The 23,216-nt window shown below is 42.3% G+C and overlaps 1 protein-coding gene and 1 non-coding gene across 3 annotated transcripts in view; both read right to left on the reverse strand.

The window, feature by feature from the left end:
• The window catches only part of Nfx1 (nuclear transcription factor, X-box binding 1), a 63,038-nt gene that overhangs the window by 19,441 nt on the left and 20,381 nt on the right, over positions 1 to 23,216 (reverse strand). For both annotated transcript variants that reach the window (XM_040740142.1, XM_040740150.1), the window contains exons 6-15: positions 21,787 to 21,858; positions 20,563 to 20,702; positions 16,964 to 17,063; positions 16,458 to 16,675; positions 14,192 to 14,289; positions 12,781 to 12,811; positions 8,348 to 8,427; positions 6,361 to 6,469; positions 5,532 to 5,651; positions 1,756 to 1,835 (exon numbers count right to left, since the gene is read on the reverse strand). In XM_040740142.1, the coding sequence (XP_040596076.1) occupies positions 1,756 to 1,835; positions 5,532 to 5,651; positions 6,361 to 6,469; positions 8,348 to 8,427; positions 12,781 to 12,811; positions 14,192 to 14,289; positions 16,458 to 16,675; positions 16,964 to 17,063; positions 20,563 to 20,702; positions 21,787 to 21,858 (1,048 nt within the window). The remainder of the gene's footprint in view (positions 1 to 1,755; positions 1,836 to 5,531; positions 5,652 to 6,360; positions 6,470 to 8,347; positions 8,428 to 12,780; positions 12,812 to 14,191; positions 14,290 to 16,457; positions 16,676 to 16,963; positions 17,064 to 20,562; positions 20,703 to 21,786; positions 21,859 to 23,216) is intronic.
• On the reverse strand, positions 7,096 to 7,222 carry LOC121139052. Its single transcript, XR_005875907.1, has one exon.

A 23,216-nucleotide genomic window follows, 5' to 3' on the forward strand; every position in this document is an offset into this window, starting at 1 on the left:
AGAAAGCTGGGTCTCTTTTACCATACGCTCTACTACTGAATTCAGGCTGCCAAGCCTGGCAAGCACCTTTATCCACTAAACCACCTTGCTGACTCCTAAATATACATCAACACCTAAAATTTCTATTTATTTATTTACCCGTATAAGTCTTGTCTGCATGCATGCATGCATGCCTTATGTCCTTCATGTCAGAGGGGACAAAGGATCCCTTAGAACTGGAGTGACAGATGGCTCTGAACTGCTATGTGGGTGCTGGGAACTGAACCTAAGTCCTCTGGAAAAGCAGCAAGTGCTCCTAACAGCTGAGCCATCTCTCCTGCCTCTATTTACATAATATTTAAAATACACTCTCTAAGAATTTCATACCGAGTCTAGTGGTGGTATCACACAGTTTTAGTCCTACTACTTGGGAGGCAGAGGCAGGCAGATTTGAGTTCAAGGTCAGCCTGGTCTACAGAGCTAGTTCCAGGACAGCCAGGGCTACACAAAAAAATCCCTGTCTCAAAAAAGGAAAATTTCACATGCGATGTATTTTGATTATATCCATCCTTCATATTTATGTATGTGTATTTGAGTGCCCATGTGCACATACATATATGTGCATATATGGAAGCCAGAGGACAAACATATGGAGTTGGCTGTTTCCTTTCACCATGTGGACTCTAGGAAGCAAACTCAGGTCATGAGATTTGTCAGCAAGTGCCCCCGCCCACTGAGCCATCTTGCTGGCCCAATTATGCCCTTAAAAAATGGCTAAAGAGATGGTTGAACAGTCAGGAGCACACACTGCTCTTCCAGAAGACCCGAGTTAGTCCCCAGCACCTAAGTCAGGGACTTGCAACTTCCTGTTCCAGCTCCAGGGGATTCAATGTCTCTGACCTCTGAGGGCACCTGCACTGCACACACACAATTAAACATAAAAAATATGTTTAAAAGAGTTCATAGCAATTAGCCAAGCATGGCTTACAGTTTAAGAATGAAGGTGTCCAGTGGTAGAGGCCGTATGGCCCAGTAATTAGGGTAAAAACCTACATAAGGTCTAAGGAAAGGCAGCTGGTAGAGGCTGTCTTTAAACCTGGGCACTGTTGTTGAAACACTTTTCCTAGGCCAGTGACTATCTAGTCCATGCTGGGCAACCTAGTATTTAAACACATCATGTGCTCTCATGGTCAACTCGGCTGTATTTCTTGGCTGCAACCAGATTTTAAAATAGAACAGGGTTAGAGAGATAGCTTAGAGTTAAGAGCACTGGCTGCTCTTCTAGAGGACCCAAGTTTGATCCCCAGCACCTACATGGCAGCTCACAACATCATCTGTAACCACAGTTCCAAGGGATCTGATGTCTTCTTCTGGCCTCCATGGACACCAGACACACAGGGTACACAGACATAAATGCAGGCAAAAACATTCATACACATGTAATTAAAATAAATTTCAAAAACGTATTTTACTTTATTATTACTGTATGTGTGCATGCATGTGAGCTATGGCATCCATGTGAATGAAGGTCAGAGGCCAACTTTATGCAGCTAATTTTCTCCTCCACCTTTCATGTAGGTTAAAGGGATTAAACTCAGGTTGTCAGGTTTGTTATGGTATCTTTAAGCTGAGTCACTTTGCCAGCCCATGGTAAATTCTATTATATGCATATCTTAACATCAAAGTGTTAAAGGTGTTAGCAGGAAGCTTCTGCTTCTTGGACTATATTAAACTTTCTAACTGGAACAAAGGACACCCAGGACAGAGAAAACTTACCTCATGCTTGCCCATGCACCACTTCTGAGTCAGGAACGTACAAGGGGGACACTTCTCCTCACTATGACAAGAGTGATACACTGCAAAAACAGAAACGTGACTTTAGGAATAATTTCTGAATAAGGTCACAAATACCATAAGCATGTTACAAATGGTGTGTAATATCAGACTTTCAAATTCTAGTGAGGACATACTCTAAATGGTCACAAGGAAGTAGAAACAGACCTGGCTTTATATCTGAGTCCTGGAAAATGAGATCTGGGGCTAGGAAGATGGCTGCTTTTCCAGAGGACTCAAATTTGGGTCCCAGCGCCCACATTGGTGACTCACAATTGACTATAACTCCAGCTTTAGGGAACTGAATGTCCTCTTCTTACCTATTCTGGCACCTATACATGTACCAAATACACACATCTTAAAAAAAGGAAAAAAGAAAGAAAAATGAGCTGGCATGGAAAAAAAAGTTAAGGGAGATGAGAAGAGGTATGCCGAATTCCAGAAACAAGGCAGTCTTCTCACCATGCCCGAGAGACAGTCACTTGGTCTGCCTATGCTTCTGTGTTTGACACTGAAACTGTCCAGACACCTGTTATATAGTCTATGTAATGATTCTACTGTTGTGCACAGATGGCTGAACACTTAAAATGGCTGCTTTTCCAGAGGACATGGGTACAATTCTTAGTTCAGTTCCAGGGAATCTAATGCCCTCTTGGGCCTCCAGTCACCAGCACGCAAGGGGTGCACAGACACACATGTAGGTAAAATACCATCCACACAGAATACATTTTAAAATGATTTAAACTGCTTCTACTGATTACTTTCAGTGCCTCAGATTAAGTAAGTATTCTGTTCCGAGCTTCCTACTCCCCGATGCATTTTAGGTCTCCAACACAAGGCTTGCTGCCTTGTTACCTGGCCCAACCACATGTAAACATATGTGACCACTATTCTCTAACTCTCAGGAACACAAGACTCTAGTAACGCGCGAGATTTTTTTCATTCTCTCAAATTCCCTCTGACTGACACCATGCTGGATATTCAAAAAGACACTCAAGAAAATGAAAGCCAGCCGGGCGTTGGTGGTGCATGTCTTTAATCCCAGCACTCAGGAGGCGGAGGCAGGCGGATCTCTGTGAGTTTGAGACCAGCCAGGTCTACAAGAGACAGTTCCAGGATAGCCTCCAAAGCCACAGAGAAACCCTGTCTCGGAAACCGCCCCCCCCCAAAAAAAAACCAAAAAAGAAAAAAAATGAATGCTAAATAAAAAAGTCAAAACACCACAATTTATAGGTTATAAGTTCTTACTAAGGATACTACCCAGCAGGATTTGAACAGCATCTGTAATTCTTGCAAGTTGGTGGAAAGGAGGGGCTGGGTGGGAACTGGTCTGGACACCTTATGCTGGTATAAGTAGCAAGAAAGGAATTTACAAACCATGCCAGAAAGACCATTCAAAGTCTCCCAAGAAAGGGAAATTTTCTTAGTTCTGTTTTACTATATTAACTTAAAAAAACTGAGAGACAGTCATCTAACTTAAGTTCAAATCACATTGGCTAGCCTTAGGGAAGGTATCAGATCTGGGGTCCAGAGTTATTTCTTAGGGGCCTAGTAAATGAAACAATGCCCCTGTTGTGTACCGGTTTCCACTGAGACGGAAACATTCTACTCTAGAGGGAAACTCCTCAAGCAGGAAGGTAAACAACTCAGCACAGTTTCAGGAAGTCTCTGAAACCGACCAGGTTCACTAGGCCCCTTGGTCCCTTCCTCCTTCTCAGAGTGAACAATAAAGCCAGCAGACAAATTGCAAAGAAGACCTGAGACTGGACTTGCGGCCTGCAGGAAGCTTAGACCAATGCTGTTGATTCCCAACATCTACATGGCAGCTTACAACCACTGGCAACTCCAGTTCCAGAGGGTCTGGTAATAATACGCAACTAGTATAAGTAAAGACAGACATACACAAAGGCAAAACACCCACACACAAAAATAAAATTTAAGAATCTAGCCGGGCGGTGGTGGTGGTACTTGTCTTTAACTGCAGCACTCAGGAGGCAGAGGCAGGCGAATCTTTGTGAGTTCAAGGCCAGCCTGGTCTACAGATTGAGTTTCAGGACAGCCAGGGCTACACAGAGAAACTCTATCTCAAAAAACTAAAAACAACGACCAAAAAAACCCACAAAAAAAAAGAAGCAAATTTAAAATCATTACATTCAATAAGACCTCACTTTAAATCTAACAAAAAGGCAAACATACATGATATATATGCATTGAGATACAAAACTCTAAAAAGGGGACATAATGGAAGGCTCAGTTCTTAGGTCTCTCTCTTTTTTTTTTTAAAAGGTATGTGCCACCATCACCCAGTTTTATTTTTATTTTTTTAAAGATTTATTTATGACATATACAGTGTTCTGCCTACATGCCAGAAGAGGGCACCAGATTGAATTGTATGTAGATGGTTGTGAGCCATCATGTAGTTGCTGGGAATTGAACTCAGGACCTCTGGAAGAGCAGCCAGTGCTCTTAACCTCTGAGCCATCTCTCCAGCCCCTCTTAGGACTCTTAATAGGCAAATCACAACTGCCTGTAGTTCCAGCTCCAGGGGATCTGACACCCACTTCTGGCCTCTGCATTCATGAACATACTCACACACATACACATAATTAAAAATAAAAAAAATCTTTTAAAGACTCATTTATTTTAAGTATGAGTGGTTTATCTGCATGTATGATTTTATGCCAAAAGAGGGCATCAGATTCCACTAGAGATAGTTGTGAGCCACCATGTGGTTGCTGGGAATTGAACTCAGGACCTTTGGAAGAACAGCTTTTAACCACTGAGCCATCTCTCCAGCCCCTCGATTTAAATTTCTTAAAATTAATTTATCTTATGTGGTGTTTTGCCTACATGTATATCTGTGTTGAGGGTGCCAGATTCCCTGAAACTGGAGTTGTAGACAGTTGTGAACTACCACGTGTGGTTGCTGGGAATTGAACCTGGGTCCTCTGGAAGAACAACCAGTGCTGTTAATTGATAAGCCATCTCTCAAGCCTGACTTAATTTTTTTTTTGTTTTTATTTTTTGTTTTTTGAGACAGGGTTTCTCTGTATTGCTTTGGAGCCTGTCCTGGAACTCACTCTGTAGACCAAGATGGCCTCGAACTCACAGAGATCCACCTGCCTCTGCCTCCCAAGTGTGTGTGCCAACAACGGCCGGCTCAGATTTAATTTTTTTTTATAATTTAATTTTACCTAATAAACATATTGCTTCTCTAACAAAGACCGGATTTAAGATTCTTTAAATTAAGCTGGGCAGTGGTGGCACGAGACTTTAATCCCAGCACTCGGGAGGCAGAGGCAGGCAATCTCTGTGAGTTCGAGACCAGCCTGGTCTACAAGAGCTAGTTCTAGGACAGTCTCCAAAACAATACAGAGAAACCCTGTCTTGGGAAAAAAAAAAGATTCTTTATATTTACTTATTTATTGGCTGTGTGTATGTGACTTTTCAGGAGTTGGTTTCACTAAATTATTTTTAGTTCTGTAAAAAAGAATGTTAATATGTATCAAAAGTAGAGGCAACAAAGGAAGAAAAATCTCTGAAACAAACAAGCTAGGGCTTCTTCCCAACCTGTTCTCTGGACTAAAAAAGGAGCATGGTGTGGAGTCATGGATGTAAGAAAGGCCTTCAGAGAAGCAGTGAGCTCGGCAGCCAGCCCACATGGCCACAGCACATTCCAAACCACAGGGATGAGGAGGCTGTGAGGTGTTGTGACTCACCTGGGTGGTCACATTCATGGGTTCTGGCACAGGTTTGGGAACACTCAGGAGGCCTAGTCCCACAGGGAACTGGGGGGTAGATCACAGAGGCGCCACAGTGGCAGGTTAGTTCATCGAAACCTGAGGAAACAAAACACGACTTCCTGAGTTTGGGATATACACGGATATAATAAAGTGCGAGCGAACACACACACACACACACACACACACACACACACACACACACACACACACACACGCACGCACGCACGCACGCACGCACGCTTCCATCTAGTTCTGGGGGCTGAACTCAGGGTTTTGTACTCACATACTTGCTATCTTCTTGCCTCTGCCTTGCTGTTCCCTGTACTGTCATTTAGGATGTACTACATGTTTGGCTAAGAATAACTAAAAAGCCTTGACACGTTTGAAATAGTAAGGCTCAGGTTAAAAAATTCTATCAATTTAAGCAAATCAATTGCTCAAAATATGCCAGAAAATTATGGTTTTTTTTTCTTCTTCCCCAAGACAGGGTTTTTCTGTGTAGCTTTGGAGCCTGTCCTGGCACTTGCTCTGTAGACCAGGCTGACCTTGAACTCAGACAGTCGCCCACCTCTGCCTCCCAAGTGATGGGATTAAAGGTGTGCGCCACCAACGCCTGGTAGAAATTGTATTTTTGAGGCAGGGTTTCTCTATGTAGCTCTGGCTATATGTAGTCCTAGAACTCACTATGTGGACCAGGCTAGCCTCAAACTGACGAGATCTGAACCTCCAAGGGCTGAAAATAAAGCCACGTGGTTCGGTGACCCGCTCCGTGCAGAAGCCTTAAGTATACAGTGAAGGCACTCACTGGCTTGCCAGCAGGTCTGACAGTTCCCTCGATGACAAGGCTCTTCACAACGATGAAGGCCACAACGGAGTTTCCTCCCACAAATCAAAGGACACTTGTGCTCCTTGTCCTAAGGAGAGATTTCTATTTGTTCATGATTGTTTTGCCATTTTACAAACAAAATTAAAACAAAGCTCCACACATTTCTGAATGGAAGGATGCGTGGGAAGGGCTTCAGAAGCATCAAGGGAGGAAGGGAGGAGGGGAAGAGAGGAATGACAGAGGATTAGCCATGAGGAAGACACTTATTGAAGCTGGGTACTGTGTAGATGAGCTTTACTGTACCACCTTCCTGCTTTTGTTTGAGCTCTGATAGAGCAAGTCTTTCGGCTTCCAGTCATTGACTTATCAACCTTGGTATAAAACACGATGCCATCGCTCTTCATTTGTCAGGACAAAGGTTTTCATAGATGGACGTTAGGTACATGTGTGCGGGAATGTGGAGGCCAGAGGCCAGCTTCGGGTGTGACTCTCAGAGCACCTCCTGAGATAGGTCTCTCACTAACCTGGAGTTCATCAATAGGCTAGAGCAGCTCGCCAGCAAGGCCCAGGGAGTCTCCCGCCTCTGGATCCCCACTACTGGGAATCAGCACTCATCACTATGCCCAGCATTTTTTTTAAAACAGTGTTGAATAAGTATACCCACTTCTCTTCAATAGATGTTAATTAAAAAAAAAAAAGGGCAAAGACATCGGAAAATGTTGGGTAGTACAGCCAGCTCTGGCTTTCTCCTGTAAGGGCTGCTGCTCTCTACCCCCATGTCTAGGAGGAGTGTATCAGCAAAGTCTTGCTTCATCAGACTCAGCCTTCTTGGTCCTCCAGCACGCCCAGCGTTTTTAATGTGTGCTGGGTTCAAATGCAAGTCCTCATGCTTGTGAGGCAAGCACTTTACTCACCTGACTGCCAGCTAGGGCTGCACAGTGAGACTGTCTCAAAAAGAAAATGGAACACTGCAGTTTATTCGCCTATGTATGTGAATAACATATATACAAATATTCATTTATACTACCTTGTTATTGTTATTATTGCACTTTGTATATACATAATCATGTACACATACATGTTGCCTTATTAATATGTATCATACAACATCTCATTACGCACGTATGTATACACATATAGATAAGGCAATATCAATGCCAGCTAGTGGTTCTACAATTAATTCTACAGAAACATTTTATATAAATGAAACTTGTGTCTTTAAAAAAAATGCCATAGTCGGCCAGGCATGGTATCTTTACACTAGTAATCTCAGCACTAGGAAGGCAGAGGCAGGAGACTCCACCCAAGTACAAGGTCAGCCTGGGCTACAAGGCAAGCTCTAGGCCAGCTTGGGCAATATAATGGAGAACCTCTATTTAAAAACAAACAAAACGCAGCATACTCATTTTGGCCTCTGATATGGTCCAATGAATACATGAAACCCAAAGCTCAGGTTGCTAAGTCCATGCCAGTCTATGCTGGGAAAACTGTTACTCCAAAGGACCATTCTAAAGTTGTCTTGGAGCTGGAGAAATGGCTCAATAGTTAAGAGAATTTACTATTTTTGCAGAGGATCCACGTCAGGTGGCTCCCAATTGCCTGTGACTCCAATCCTAGAGGGCTCTGACACCCACCTCTAGCTTCTGCAGGCACCTGCACTCATGTATACACACCCCACACTGACCAAAACAGGTACACACCCACAAAACTAAAACAAGAAAAAGAAAAAGTGAAGTTTCTTAGGACTGGGGTTGGAGGCCTTCTCCACTCCTCCTCTCCCTCTGTGCAGTATGTGCCTCTAAAAGCCTAAAAAGGCTGTGTCTGCTGAGTGCGCACGGGACTGAAAGCTCTGACTGCTGTTTAGGGGCCCCTCTTGTTGACTTCTAAGCCTGGGTCACATTGCAGAGGGCAGAGGCTTCCAGAGGAATGGAATCCAATGTCATCACCCAGCGCTATGTCCACTTACCACACAGCATATCTCGTTACATTTATGCCGCCCACACAATCGCTTCTTGTTACACCGCTTGTCGCACATAAATGTAGCATCTGTTACAGACAGTTAAAGAAAAAAAAACATACAAAAGATGTGAACATTCACTCAACATACCTATGAGTGACTATAGACTGAAGAAACACAGATGTAATAATATAAATAAATTACAGATGAAAATGCTTTTAAAATATTATTTACACATGTCAAATGAATACATGGGTAAGGATGTAGAGAAAAGGTGTAATTATTTTTCATAGATGGAGTATATATGTACCCAATAAAAATTCAAATGGCCTTTAGAGACTCACTTGGTGGTAGGGTGCCTCTGGAGCCTGTTGAAGGCCCAAGTGATGCTAGCACCACACACAAAAGAGAAAAGATGCAGTGTGATTCCATGTCTTATACACACTTTCGAAAGTAACTAGAGAATTAGGTTAGTGTTATGGCATTTTTCTACCATGTGTGAGAGGCGCTGGGTTCAATCCCCACCAAAAAGAAAAAATCAAAATAAAAAGGTCAGGACCCTTAAGGCAAACACAAAAGGCAGAAAACATTGGACTCAACAAAACAAAAAAAAACCTTTGTGTATGAAAATGAAAGGCACCATAAAGAAATGGCAACAACTTACAAGATGGAAATGTATTTGCAAATCACGTATCTCAAAAGCATCTAAGATTTAGATAGATATTACAAACTGACAACAGAAAGACCAATAACCCACTTTTTAAAAAGTTCAAATGACCCAGAGAGATCTTTCCCCCCAAAGACACACACACACAAATGGTCATAACATCATTAGCCATTAAGGAAATGAAAATCAAAGACCCACCTATTATAAATGTTATGACAAATGTGTGTGTGTGTGTGTGTGTGTGTCACTGTATAGCCCTGGTAGGGCTAGAATTTGCATACCAAATGTGGTGATACATGTCTACACCTGTAATCCCAGAACTCAGAAGTTCAAGGTTATCTTTAGTTGCATAGGGAACCCTAGGACAGCCCTACGTATATCCTCAAAAATCATAAAGCAGTATTGAGTATTGTGTTTCACTCAGCACTGAAACAAGAGGCTGAGACAAGAGGACCAGCACAAGTGTAAGGTTAGCCTGGGCTACAAATAGTGAGCTTTAGGCTAGCCTTGGCTACAGAGCGAGACCCTGTGTCAAAAATAAATAAAATCAAAAAGTTTAAAAGTTACTTAGGGGCTGGAGAGATGGCTCAGCAGTTAAAAATCACTGACTGTCTTCCAATGGACTCTGGTTCAATTCCCAGCACCCACATGGCAGCTCATAACTGTCTGTAACTCCAGTTCCAGAAGATCCAATACCCTCACACAGACATGCAGGCAAAAACAACAATGCACATAAAATAAATTATTACTATTACGGGGCTGGAGAGATAGCTCAGTGGTTAAGAGCTCTTCCAGAGGTCCTGAGTTCAATGCACAGCAACTACATAGTGGCTCACAACCATCTATGAGATCTGATGCTCTCTTCTGGCATGCAGGCAAACATGCAGACAGAACACTATAATAAAAAAATAAATCTTTTAAACAAAAACTTGTTTGAAAGCTGGGTATACAGCTTGGTATGGTGGCATATACCTTAAGCCTAGCACTCGGGAGGCAGAAACAGGCTGATCCCTGAGTTTGAGGCCAGCCTGGTCTACAGAGCTAGCTCCAGAACAGCCAGAGCTACACAGAGAAAACCTACCTCAAAGCAAACAAACCAATCAAACAACCAGGGCTGAAGAGATGTCTCAGTGGTTAGGAGCATAGTTTGCTCTTCCAGGGCACCTGGGTTCAATTCCCAGCACCCACATGGTGGCTCATAGCTGTCTGGAGCTCTAGGTCCAGGGGATCTGACACCCTCACACACACATACATGCAAAACACCAGTGCACAGACAATAGAAATAAATAATTTTTTTTTTTTTTACGAGACACGGTTTCTCTGTATTGTTTTGGAGGCTATCGGTCCAGCCCGGCCTCGAACTCACAGTGATCTGCCTGCCTCTGCCTCCCGAGTGCTGGGATTAAAGGTGTGAGCCACCACCGCCCGGCAAACAATAATTTTTTTAAACTGGGCATAATGGTACATGCCTATAATGTCAGCATTAGGGAGGTAGCTGGGAGGATCAGAAAGTCAAGGGCATCCTTGACTATAGAGTGAGTCAAAGGCCACCTTAAACATGGAAACCCTATCTAAAAAAGAAAAAACAAACCAGTGCGTAAGTTTTATAATAGCATTATTCACAGTCGCCAAAAAGCAGAAATCACCTAAATAGGTATCAACTAATAAATGGATAAATAAAACGCAGTACATATTGATAAAACAGACTATTAGCCATAAAAGTGGCAAACTTCAAACACAAAAATACTAAGTGAAATAAACCAAGAATACATTATATAACTGTTCACATATACTAATCCAGAGACTGAAGTTGATAGTGGTTATATTGGGAAGGCCGAATGAAGACTGAATTTTTAAGAAGTACACGGCTTCCTTTGGTGTAAGGGAGATATTTTTGGCACATGATAGGATGATGTTTAAATAACATGGAGTGTACTGAATGCCACTGAGCTGCAAGCTCTAATGTAGCTAATTCTGTGGTGTGAACCTGACTTTCCTGTTGTCCCTTTTCAGAACTATCCTCATCAACACTGCTCTCCTCCTGACTAGAACAAAACTACTTTGTACACACTGTCATCTAAAACTTCTCCAATATGAGTTTTAGGGTGACTTAGACAAGACTCCATGACAGCTTTCAAGACAGAGACTGGCAGATAGAGTGGGTGATCAGGATCAAAGGCCAAGGAAGACCCTACAGTCCTAACAAGCATCAGGGCAGGCATCAGAGCAGAAAGATTATCTGGCTTTATCTGTATCCACAACTTCTTTTTTTTTTTTTTCCCTCTGATTCAGGGTGTCTCTGTGTAGCCCTGGCTGTCCTAGAACTCGCTCTGTAGACCAGGCTGGTCTCAAACTCATAGAGACCCACCTGCCTCTGCCTCCTGAGTGTTGGGATTAAAGGCATATACCATCACACTCAGCTCTGCACCCACAACTTCTTATTATGAAAAATTTAAACCTATCGCCAGATATGGTAGTGCATGTTGTAATCCCAGCAACCAGGCCAGGCCTGGTCTAAAAACAAGCCCCTGAAGCAACAAATATATAATTCAAAAAACAAGCTTGAAATTTTATAGTGAATATCCATATACCCAACTATTCTCTATCGTTAACATAACTATTTTTCTCATTTATCTTTTATTTAATTTAAATATTGTTTTTGTTTAAAATTTTACGTGTATGGGGGTTTCGCCTATGTGCATGTGTATGTACTATGTGTGTGACTTGTGCAGAAGAGTGCATGAGATCCCCGGGAACTTGAGTTACAGGTGGTCACAGATTCCTATGTGGGTGCTGGGAACCAAGCCCAGGTCCTCTAGGAGAACAGCCAATACTCTTCTGCTGAGTCTCCTCTTCAGCCCCTTAGCTGTTATTTATTCTTAAAGTTATTTTTAAAAGATTTGTGTTTGTGTGTACGTGTGTGTGAGTGTGAACACATGTACAGGTACAAGCATCAGATGTCCTCTAGTACTCTGCTCCTTTGTGGCAGGGCCTCTCTCTGGACCTGGGCTCAAGTGTTCTTAGCTAGGATGGAAGCCAGAAAATCCTCCTTGGTGCTGGGAGTACACGTAGAAGATGTCTGGCTTATTATCTTAACTGCGTCTCATGACTGCATACAAGCACTCTATGTCTCTGAGTCGTCTCGAGGGAGCCCTTTAACTACTTTTTGGTTTGAAAAGGCAAGTGCAGAGTTAGTCAGAGAACAACTTGGGAGTTGGTTCTCTCTTCATCTGGTTCAGCAGTATCTTGTCTCTGTAGCTTTGATACACTCCAGACTAGCTGTCCATGAGTGTCTGACCCATTCTCTGCTGCCCATCTTACAGTAGGAATGCTGGAATTATTGTACATCTGGCTTATGTTGGTTCTAGGATTAAACTCACATTATCAGGCTTGTGTGGCTTTTACCTTATTTCAAAATAGGCGACTATATAGGGATATAATGCAGGCGGGCCTGAACTTGCTGTGTTAAGAGACTCAAACAGGCTTCAAATTTCTCAGAATGCTGGGACTATAGCATGTACCACCATACCTGGCTTCAATTAATTTTTAGTAAGTATTTCAATGTAAGCTGCAGACATGAATGTATTTAGCTCAGTTTTTTTTTAACGGAAACCTACTAATTAGAATTCAATGTATGATTTCCCCCCTCTTTACTGTAAAAGTTATAAATGTAATGGATAAATCTTCACTGAATTTTGACAAAGACAGTATTTTACGAACACACAGGGCATTATCTTCATTCCAGAAAGTACCCTTGTGCCCCTTACAGTCATACCTTCACTTTTAAGACTGGTACATGGAAGCTCCTACAGAAAAAGAAAAAGAGACAACAGCTGCTTTAGGAGTAATAAAAATGATCCTGCAGAAGAACACGAAACATAGCACAGCTATTCACCACCTCCAGCCTGGGGCTAGCCCATTACATCAGTGTGCTTCACAAAAAAACCCCAGATTTCCTGCTTTTCATGACATGTGATTCCAACAATCTTTGTGTCTGGTCTTGAAACTCAGAGCAGATTAGGGATTATGAAATCTGAAAAGAAAGGGGTTACTAATGGCATCAAAATGAAGAGAAATAATTGTCTGACCAGGGCAGAGACAGCAAAACCCATGAAAAGCAGATGTAAGAGTGGCTTGCTGGCATACACCTGTGATCCCAGCACTTGGAAGGCATGATCAGGACAACCAATTTAAGGACAGCCAGGCAACATAGTGAGACATTGTCTCAAAAAAGTAACTTTTAAAAAAATTAATTTTTGCTGGGCAGTGGTGGTACACGCCTTTAATCCCAGCACTTAGGAGGCAGAGGCAGGCGGATCTCTGTGAGTTCCAGACCAACCAGCCTAGTCTACAGAGTGAGTTCCAGGACAGCCAAGGTTACACAGAGAAACCCTGTCCCTTCCCCCCATTATATATTGTCAGATACTGAGAAGGTAATGCTGTCCCAACTCCTTGCGGAAGGACAAATGACAAACAAAAGCTTCACATTTGGTCCTTTCTTGAATTCTTTCCTACATGCTTCCTTTACTGACTAATTTTAATTTGTGTACTTTCCTGGTAATAAACCTGTAACAATGGGGCTGGAGAAATGGCTCAGAGGTTAAGAGCACTGGCTACTCTTCCAGAGGTCCTGAGTTCAATTCCCAGTAACCACACGGTGGCTCAGACATCTAGTGGGATCTGATGCCTTCTTCAGGCGTACAGGTATACATACAGATAGAGCGCTCATACACAAAATAAACAAATCTTAAAAAAAAAAAACAACGACTGTGGCAGTTTCCAGTGAATTCAAAGAGTCTACCAATTATCAAGCTGTGAGTGGTCAAGGGGCCCACTGACCTTCAGCTCATATGAGAATTAAGTGGGCATGGTGGCTGCTGCTATCTAAACTCTCAAGTGAGGGGCTCTGTGGGCTGTGACCAGTTCTCACTGGCTAAATCACAGCCATCTTTGTTCCTTTTTTCATACTTGCACTTGGTAGCGCTGCCTCACCCCCATGACTGGCCTCAGAACCGTGAGAGCTATAACCCTCCAGTCTATCATACAAATGGTACATGGTGGGTACATGTGTTAGTGTATACTGGTGAGATTTAGTGAGTAAAACTGGTAATTTTGGTGCCTCCTTGCCCACAAGTACCGTTTAAGAAGGCAATGATAACAGTGATTCTATCATTTTAAAGGCTTACCTTTGTTCTGAAAGAGCATCTGCAGGAAATAACTGATGTGCGAGAGCACGGACCACAGTCTCCTTCGTGGCAGAGCTTTTCACAGGTATGGATGAAATCTTCAAAAAAAAAAAAAGGGAAAAAAGAGTTGGGAGTGAAAAGTGCAGCAACTCATTTTCATCCTTCCAAACTCATTACCAACAGTGTTTTTCACCTCTACTCCCAGCGGCTCTGAAATCAGAGCAGAGGCAAGGAGCAGGCGGCCAGTGCTTCTGCCTCAGCTTCCCTTCATCCAGGCTGGGCACTTTCAAAGACAGAGTGCTGGGATAAAAGGAATGCGCCACTACTGCCTGGCTAATTTATCTATTTAATTTGTTATTAGACTTTCTCATTTTATATGTGAGTGTTTTGCCTGCATATATGTATGTGTACCACTTACTTGCCTGGTGCCCTTGGAGAACAGAAGGGGCAACCGAAACCCTTGTAACTGTAATTGTGGATGGTAGGGAACCATGACCACCATGTGGGTGCTAGGAATCAAAACTGGGTCCTCAGCAAGAGCCACAAGTGTTCTTAACCGCTGAGCCACTTCTTGGCCCAGAGCTCTTTAAGTAGATCAGGTAGGTTGACGTCTAGCTTACAGTAAGGAACTTGTCGCCCGAGTGAGAGTTGGGATTAAAGGCATGTGAGATGATGTCCAGCTCTACAGCATTTGTGGTTGTGACTTACTTATTTTGTGATGTGGTCAGACTATTTCAAAGTCATTTACTTCCCTTACAGTATGAAGTTACTAGTGTTCTTTGGGTAACCAAGCCTTGGAAGTACAATTTACCCAAGAGAACTGTTTTTTTCTTCTTCTAACTACCTCTTTCCTTGAGATAGACTTGTTAAGATGGTTTGGGTACACTAAATGTCGTGCCTTGTTTGGATTACATTAATCCAACAGGCTTTGTTTTTTTTTTTTTTTTTAAACTACACCCAGGAGCACGGATTGCTCAGCAGTCTAATCCTATTACATGTGGTCAAGAAGACAGTCTTTGAGATTTGTCCTGACTCCAAAAAGACTCTTTTTAGATATTTCTTTCCCAAGTTCTTTTCTAGTGAACTAGCTAACCTATACTATGGTCTAGTGTATGGCTCTCTTTTTTTTTTTTTTTTTTTTTTTTTTTTGAGACAGGATTTCTCTGTGTAGCTTTGGAGCCTATCCTGGCATTTGCTCTGTAGACCAGGCTGGCCTTGAACTCAGAGATCCTCTTGCCTCTGCCTCCTAAGTGCTGGGATTAAAGGCGTGCGCCACCAACGCCCAGCTAAGTGTCTGGCTCTTAATTAGAGCAGCCGTTATTTTCCAAGGGTCTTACCTCCCAAGTGCTGGGACTGCAGATGTGTCACCACACCCCTCCCCCCCTTTTTGAGACAGGTGTCATGAAGCTTGAGCTGGCCCTTGAATTCTACAAGCATATACCACAACACCCAACATAAAAATTAGATATTTCTAAAAAGAATAAGTTTCCAATTTTTTATACTGACCAAAAATAATCTCTGCAAATATATTATTAGGCAGGGGAGCTGGCTCAACGAGTAAAGTGTTTGCTGTTTAAGAATGAGGACCTAAGTTTGGATCCCCAACAACCACCTAAAAACTAGGCTGAGCCAGAAAGTCTAGCCAAAACAACAAGGGTCTTAAATATAAAGTGGAGAGTGACAGAGGAAGACAAAAATCTGTATTTTCACAAGGGTACTCTGAATAAAAAGGAAAAAAAGTACCTATCCAAATTTGATCATTATTATGTTTATGAGAACCTTCGCTCTTAAGAGTAGCATTTACTACTTGGTGAAAAGTGTCATTACTGATAAACATGTATTACATTCATGTATGTCTGTGTACCATGTGTGGGCCCTGCCTGTATTCACGTAGGCCAGAATAGGACATCAGATCCCCTAGAACTGGAGTTACAGACAGTTGTGAGCCACCATGTGGGTGCTGAGAATTGAACCTGGGTCCTCTGGATGAGCAGGCAGCCCTATTAATCATTGAGCCATCTCTTCAGTCCCCAAATAAATATTTTTTTTAAAAGATTTATTTATTTATCACATATACAATGTTCTGCCTACATGCCAGAAGAGGGCACCAGATTGAATTGTAGATGGTTGTGAGCCACCATATGGTTGCTGGGAATTGAACTCAGGACCCCTGGAAGAGCAGTCAGTGCTCTTAACCTCTGAGCCATCTCTCCAGCCCAGTCCCCAAATAAATATTTTTAAAATAAATTTTATGTCACCTAGTTACCTGAGGAACCACAGGACAAGGGTTTGCCACACACTTTTCCACAGGAAGGGACAGGGTCCATGCATGTTTTCCGACCATTGCTTCCAAGTTCCAGCAACTGGCTGAGAGGCGTTTGGCCACAAGGGCAACATCGCACCAAATGGGGGAGCCGCGGGCAAGGCTGACAAGGCTGAGGGTGGCATACCTGAGAACACGTATGGCTACCACATTTCAAGTCCCTTTTAAGAAAAACAACAGACGATTGTGTAACTGTTACATAAAATGGAGCTTCAATCAAAAATAACTTTAAGCCGGGCGTTGGTGGCGCACGCCTTTAATCCCAGCACTTGGGAGGCAGAGGCAGGTGGATCTCTGTGAGTTCGAGGCCAGCCTGGTCTACAAAGTGAGTTCCAGGACAGCCTCCAAAACAATACAGAGAAACCCTGTCTCGAAAAACCACAAAACAAAAACAAAAACAACAAAAAAAAACAAAAATAACTTTAAATAAGAAAACCGTAAAACCTTACTTGCCACATATCTTCAAACAGCTGAAGTCCCCAAATCCATCAGACTTTCCCACATCTGTTCCACATAACACATCTCGGGAGGTGCTGCCACAGTAGCACACTTGAGGACACAATTTAAAAGACAAATTAGTAACTTACCCATGCTTTCAAAATATTCCCAACAATCTACAAGTCATTAGCATAGATCAGACATGATGCAGAAATTAATGTGGTTTACACAGCAGATCTCTGACCCACCTAAATAAATACATAAAAAACTCCTGTTCCTCTGCCAATATCTCTTAGTGCTTCTGCAGCATATCCTGCAAACAGACTGCCTCAAGGACACAATTCAGTGTTTAAGGCCATGGTGGAACACCATGGATGTGAGGCTCTCTGGACATGACAAAGGGCGCTGCAAGCTTAACTGGGAGTAGTAGTAGAGGGGTTGACATCTAGATCCCCATCGTCACTTAAACACAAGCAGGATGGGTTTGACACTTTATATATTCGGGTTCATATAAAAATGCTTTTAAAAAGGTCTCTGCTAATGAAAAAATTTATCACAATATGAAATTCTTAATTTGGATACTACCACTATTGTTAAGTTTGAAGGGTTGATTTCATTAAATTACATAATTTTTCTGATAAGTACCACTCTGCATTTTCACAATAAATATTTATAACAAATTAATCTATGCATGTATTCTTTGCCCACATAATAAGTGGTAAATAAAAGGAGTAGAAATGAACCCGAAATTCTGTGGGACTAATTAATGGTAATTTCCTCCTAAGGACAATTTAGGCTATCTACTGGCATAGAAAATGAACATCAGAATAAATGCAATTGAGTTCAAGGCCAGCCTAGTTTAATAACACATTCTAGGCAAGATAGGGCTCCATAGTGAGAACCCATTTAAAAAAAGCCATACCCATAAAATAAGATAGTGTATTAAACAGAACCAAACACTTACACTGGCGTATGGGAAGAGGAAAACCTCAGTCACTGAGACATACATTTTTTTATTTGTTTTTCGAGACAGCGTTTCTCTGTATTGTTTTGGAGCTGTCCTGGAACTCGCTCTGTAGACCAGGCTGGCCTCGAACTCACAGAGACACCCCTGCCTCTGCCTCCTGAGTGCTGGGATTAAATTTTTACATTTTAAAAATAAACATTCCAGTGCTAGAGAGATAGCTCAGTGGTTAAGATTATTAGTTGTTCTTATAGAGGATCCAGGTTCGATTCCCCAGCACCCATGTGTTGGGGAATATTATTTTCAGGTGTGTGACTCTTGTTTATACTGCATTTGTTTAACTCTGTGAAGTTGTGTTACTGTACATGTCTAAAACACCTGGTGGTCCTAATAAAGGGCTGAACAGCCAATAGCGAGGTAGGAGCAAAGACACGCAGGGCTGGCAGGCAGAGAGTGTAGGTAAAGATGCTTACTGCCAAGCCCAGCAATCTCAATTTGATCACTGGAACTCAGGAGGAAAAAGAACTAACTCTCAAGTTATCCTCTAATCCCTACACATCATGGCATGTGTGCCCACACACAACTTTCATAAATGCCATAAAATGCAAACAAAGAGTAATCAATGAAGGCACCCAATGTCAATTTTAGGCCTTCACATGCACACAGGACAACATGTGAACATGCCTAGTATACACACAAACATATATCACACAATCATATACAAGGGGGGGGGGAATGGCAAAAAAATCACAAAAACAAAATGGAGCTCTCTGTCCAATCAGGAAATGATTGAGCACAATACCTCTCATGGGTTCAGATGGGAGGCTTACAGCAGGTGAACAGGGGCTTGCTAAAAAGGTCCTGATCTAAGGGTCACGGAATCAGTTCATACACATATCACTCCTCTCATGGTTCTTTATTCTTCAAAAAATGTTCTTCCTAAAAGTTCTCTTCAAGATTTCTCCTTAAAAGTTCTTTTTTTTTTTTTTTTTTTTGGTTTTTTTACGAGACAGGGTTTCTCTGTATTGTTTTGGAGGCTGTCAGTCCAGCCCAGCCTGGAACTCACAGAGATCCGCCTGCCTCTGCCTCCCGAGTGCTGGGATTAAAGGCGTGCGCCACCACCACCCGGCTCTCCTTAAAAGTTCTAATAATCTTTCCCCTATTAAAGTTCTCCTTAAAAATTCGCTAAGAGTTCCTTCTCTTTCCACAAGGCTTCTAGATTTTACAGCCCTAGACACATTTAGCAACTCTCTGACAATAGGGCATGCACATCTCAGAGCCAGGAAGGCACCTGGGGTGGGGGTCGGGGAGACATGACTTGCAACACATGCTGTTAACTGATTAAAGAGGACTTCTCTCTGGTGCCCTTTGAAGAATATAGAGCACCCAGTATATATCCTATATACAGCCAAATTCGTAGAAAACATTCTGGAGTCGATACCTAAAATGTTAATTGCTACTTCTGTAATAAATGATAAAGGCTCCCAGCAAGTACCAATAGAGTAGGGGTATGCTTAGCACAAGATACAGAACCACAAGATGGTAGCAGCAGGGTCAAGGGTCACAGACGGCTGAACGGTATTATGGAACCAGCCTTAAGCTGTACGCCTAGCAATTATGAACACTCAGAAGCAACGTTCATTAAATTTCTATATAAGGCTGAAAGGGGTCGTAGAAGACTTACCATGTGACAAAAAAAAAACTACATATGCAGCCAAAAGACTATTTAATGGTACACTCCTTAGTCTCAGTTTCTTGGGCAGGTAAGACAAAACCCTAGGAATTTGAGAACTGATGGGAGATGTAATTCTGTAAATCTGTCTCTTATTGGTTGTTGAATAAAGCACTGTTGGCCAATAGAGAAGCAAGATAGGTGGGACTAGGAGTCAAGGAGGATTCTGGGAAAGGGAGGCAGAGAGACACACTATGTAGGTGGCCATAGGAGTAAGAGGTCTGGACCCTTTTCTCCAGTAAGAGAAATACTTAGATTAACAATTATGGGTTAAATACTTAAGTCAGAAGATAGCCAGTAAGAAACCAAGTAAATGGCCAACAGCTTCATAATTAATATAGTGTCCTGTGTGTTATTTGGGGGACTGCAACACGGCAGGGCCCGGCAACTGACAAGGAAAAAAATACACTCAACAGAGACCAATCGGGGCAACAAAATAAGACTAGTCTCAAAAAAAAAAAGTCAGCTAAGTTATCTGTTCCTTCCTCCAGTTAAAGAACATTTGGGTTGCTTCCAGTTTGAGGTACATAGAAACACATATTCCTGTACAAGCGTTTCTCTGCATACTTAGGGATGCAAACATCAGCGTGGAATGGCTGGGTCATAACATATATACATGCTTAATGTTGTAAGAAACTGAAAAACAGTTGTCCAAAGTGACTGCAGCATTTTGTACATCTGTCAGCATCGTAGGAAGATACCAGATGCTATACCCTTGCCAACATTTGGTTTTCAGTCTTTTTTCCATTTTAGAAACCCTAATAAGCATAGATACCTCACTATGAGCTTGTTTTTGATCCCTATTCCCCAGACCACACTCCTAGTGTAGGCTTCTTTGAAGTAGTTTTGTTGTAATTGATATACAATTCCAAAATAGTTCATGAGCATTGCTAACAGATATATACACCACTTACCCTGGTTCAAAATGATCCGGCAAGGCTGGCATTGACCTCCATGGCACAGTTCAGCACAGTGGTGTTGACCACAGTTCAAAATATTCTCACACGGGTTAGAACAGTGGACTGAGACAGCCTGGCCACAGCGAACAGTGTGCCTATAAGTAGACAAGTACATCACCCTGAAAGTCCCTACCGTAGAGACAAAATAACAGTAAAATTCAAACCCTTCCCTCTACACCCAATTTCTCTTGACTGCTGCCTTAACATAAATGTTTCCTTCTAATTCTTTTTTTGGTTGTTTGTTTTTGTTTTTCAAGACAGGATTTCTCTGTATTGTCTTGGAGGCTGTCCTGGAACTCACTCTGTAGACCAGGCTAGCCTTGAACTCAGAGATCAGCCTGCCTCTAGAGTGTTGGGATTAAAGGCATGTGCCACCAATGCATGGCCTTCTAATTCTTAAAGGTTTATTTTTATTATTTTAAATTTTGTGCATATATGTATGCAAAAGTATGCTTGCCAACCTAGGTACAGGTGCCCATGGAGGTCAGCAATGTCATAACCCCTGGGATGGAGTGACTAGCAGTTGTGAGCTGCCCAGCATGAGTGCTGGGAACTCACTTAGGTCTTTTGCAATAGTCATGCAGTTTTAATCACTGAGCAATTCTTCCAGCTCCCTCCTATTTTTTTTTTTAATTTCCATTTCTCCCACTTCTTTCTACTATGTTCCTATTCTCTGCCCTGCCTTTCTCTCTTTGTTTTCTAATTAGCTGTGAAATGAAGGCTAGTTCTGAAAGTTTGTTCTAGGTAATTAATCATCATTTATGTGGTTTCTACTGAGGAGCAGGCATGAGGGAAAGACCCCTGGAAGCATGGGTGAAGTCTGGGTACGTCTCTCCTCCACCTGGTTTCCTCTTGCAAACAGGGAAGAAAGGAGTCAGCAGTGTGCCCAGATCTGCTGTACTCAGACTAGGAGCACAAGAGTAGTTTCCTGGGATCAGGCATGTTCACTGCGTACAGCATAATACTTACTTACTCAAAAGACACTAAGCAGAGCTTCTGTTCTAGCTTTGCCTTTTATCCCTAGAGGTCCCGGAACCAAGTCCCCAGGGATACCAAGGGATGACTTTATTTACACTTACCATTCACTTCTATCTGCTTACTAATCTTTTACATTAGACATTCACCAGTAAATCATGCATATGGAAACCGAGTTCTTCCTCAGTCCAACTCTAACTTTACCTGGTCCGTCCACATTCACATGTTTTAGTTGTAAAAGCAGGACAGGGTGGGCAGGGTCCAGGATGGCAGAGACTGGAAACAAAAAAGCTTCAATGAATAAACAATTTATATGTACCAAAACTAAAATAAAGCTGCCTCAGCTGTGCTCTACTGTGAATATGGCAATGTGATGGCTAATCTTTGTTGTCAACTTGGACAAGAGGGAGGAGAAAAACGAGCTGAGAACTGTCTTCACCAGACTGTCCTGTGAACATGTCTGGGGACACTGTCTCAGTGGATGACTGATGGTTCCACTGTGGGTGGTAACACCTTGGCAGGTGGTTCTGGGTTGTGTAAGAAAGCTGACTGGATACAAACAGGGGAAGCGAGCCAGTATGCAATGTTTCTCCTGGGCTCTGCTTCAGTTCCTGCCCCCAGGCTCCTGTTTAAGCTCTTTCCTAGGTTTCCTTTGATGTTGAGTTTTGATCCATAGATGGAATAAACCTTTTCCTTCCAAGTATTTTTAGCCAGTTTTTGATCACAGAAACAAAAGCAAATTAGGATAGGCAACAGATAAGACTACTATGAAACGTCACAGTATTTCTTGAAACCTACTTAAATAAACAAATTAGCTGGGCATGGTGGAGGCAGAGGTAGGAGGATTTCTGTGACTGTGAGGCCAGCCTGATCTACAGAGTTCCAGGACCTCTAGGATTGTTACACAGAGAAACCCTGTCTCCAAAACAAACAAACAAACAAACAAAAAGCCAAACAAATGAGGTAGCACATAATCCCAATATTGAGGAAGCAGAGGCAGGAGGATCACTGCAAATTTCAGGTCAGCCTGGCATGCATAATGGGTTTTAGGTCAGCCAAGGTTACATAGTAAGACTGTTTCAAAAAGCCAAGAATAAGTAATATTTTTATGTAGAAAAGTTGGCAGCATTATCATTTCAGAATAACAATCATTTTAGAAAAACAAAAGTGGCTAGGTGGCGGTCGTGGCACACGTCTTTAATCCCAGCACCCAGGAGGCAGATCTCTGTGAATTTGAGGCCAGCCTGGTCTGCAGAACTATTTCACCTCACTTAGCCCTATTTTGGGGATTTCTGCAAATTGGGGAGGGGCTTTAAAAATGAATGTATATTGTTCCTATAAATATATATGGTTCCTGCTGGGCATAGTGGCTCACACACTTGTAATTCCAGCACACAGGAAGCTGAGGCATGAGGATAACAGTAGCTAAGGACAACCAGGACTATAGCACACGATCTTATCTTAAAACACAAAACAAAATCGGGCAGTGGAGATGGCTTAGCATGAAAAGGTACTTGCTCTCTGAGCCTGGTGACCTGGTGAATTTCTTCCCCAGAAGCTATGTAAAAGTGGAAAGAAAGACTAATTGCACAAAATACTCCTCTAGCTTCCACATGTGTGCTGTGGCCTGTACA

The sequence above is a fragment of the Mesocricetus auratus genome, unplaced genomic scaffold (genome assembly GCF_017639785.1).
Source record: "Mesocricetus auratus isolate SY011 unplaced genomic scaffold, BCM_Maur_2.0 Super-Scaffold_6730, whole genome shotgun sequence".
Classification (NCBI taxonomy): domain Eukaryota; kingdom Metazoa; phylum Chordata; class Mammalia; order Rodentia; family Cricetidae; genus Mesocricetus; species Mesocricetus auratus.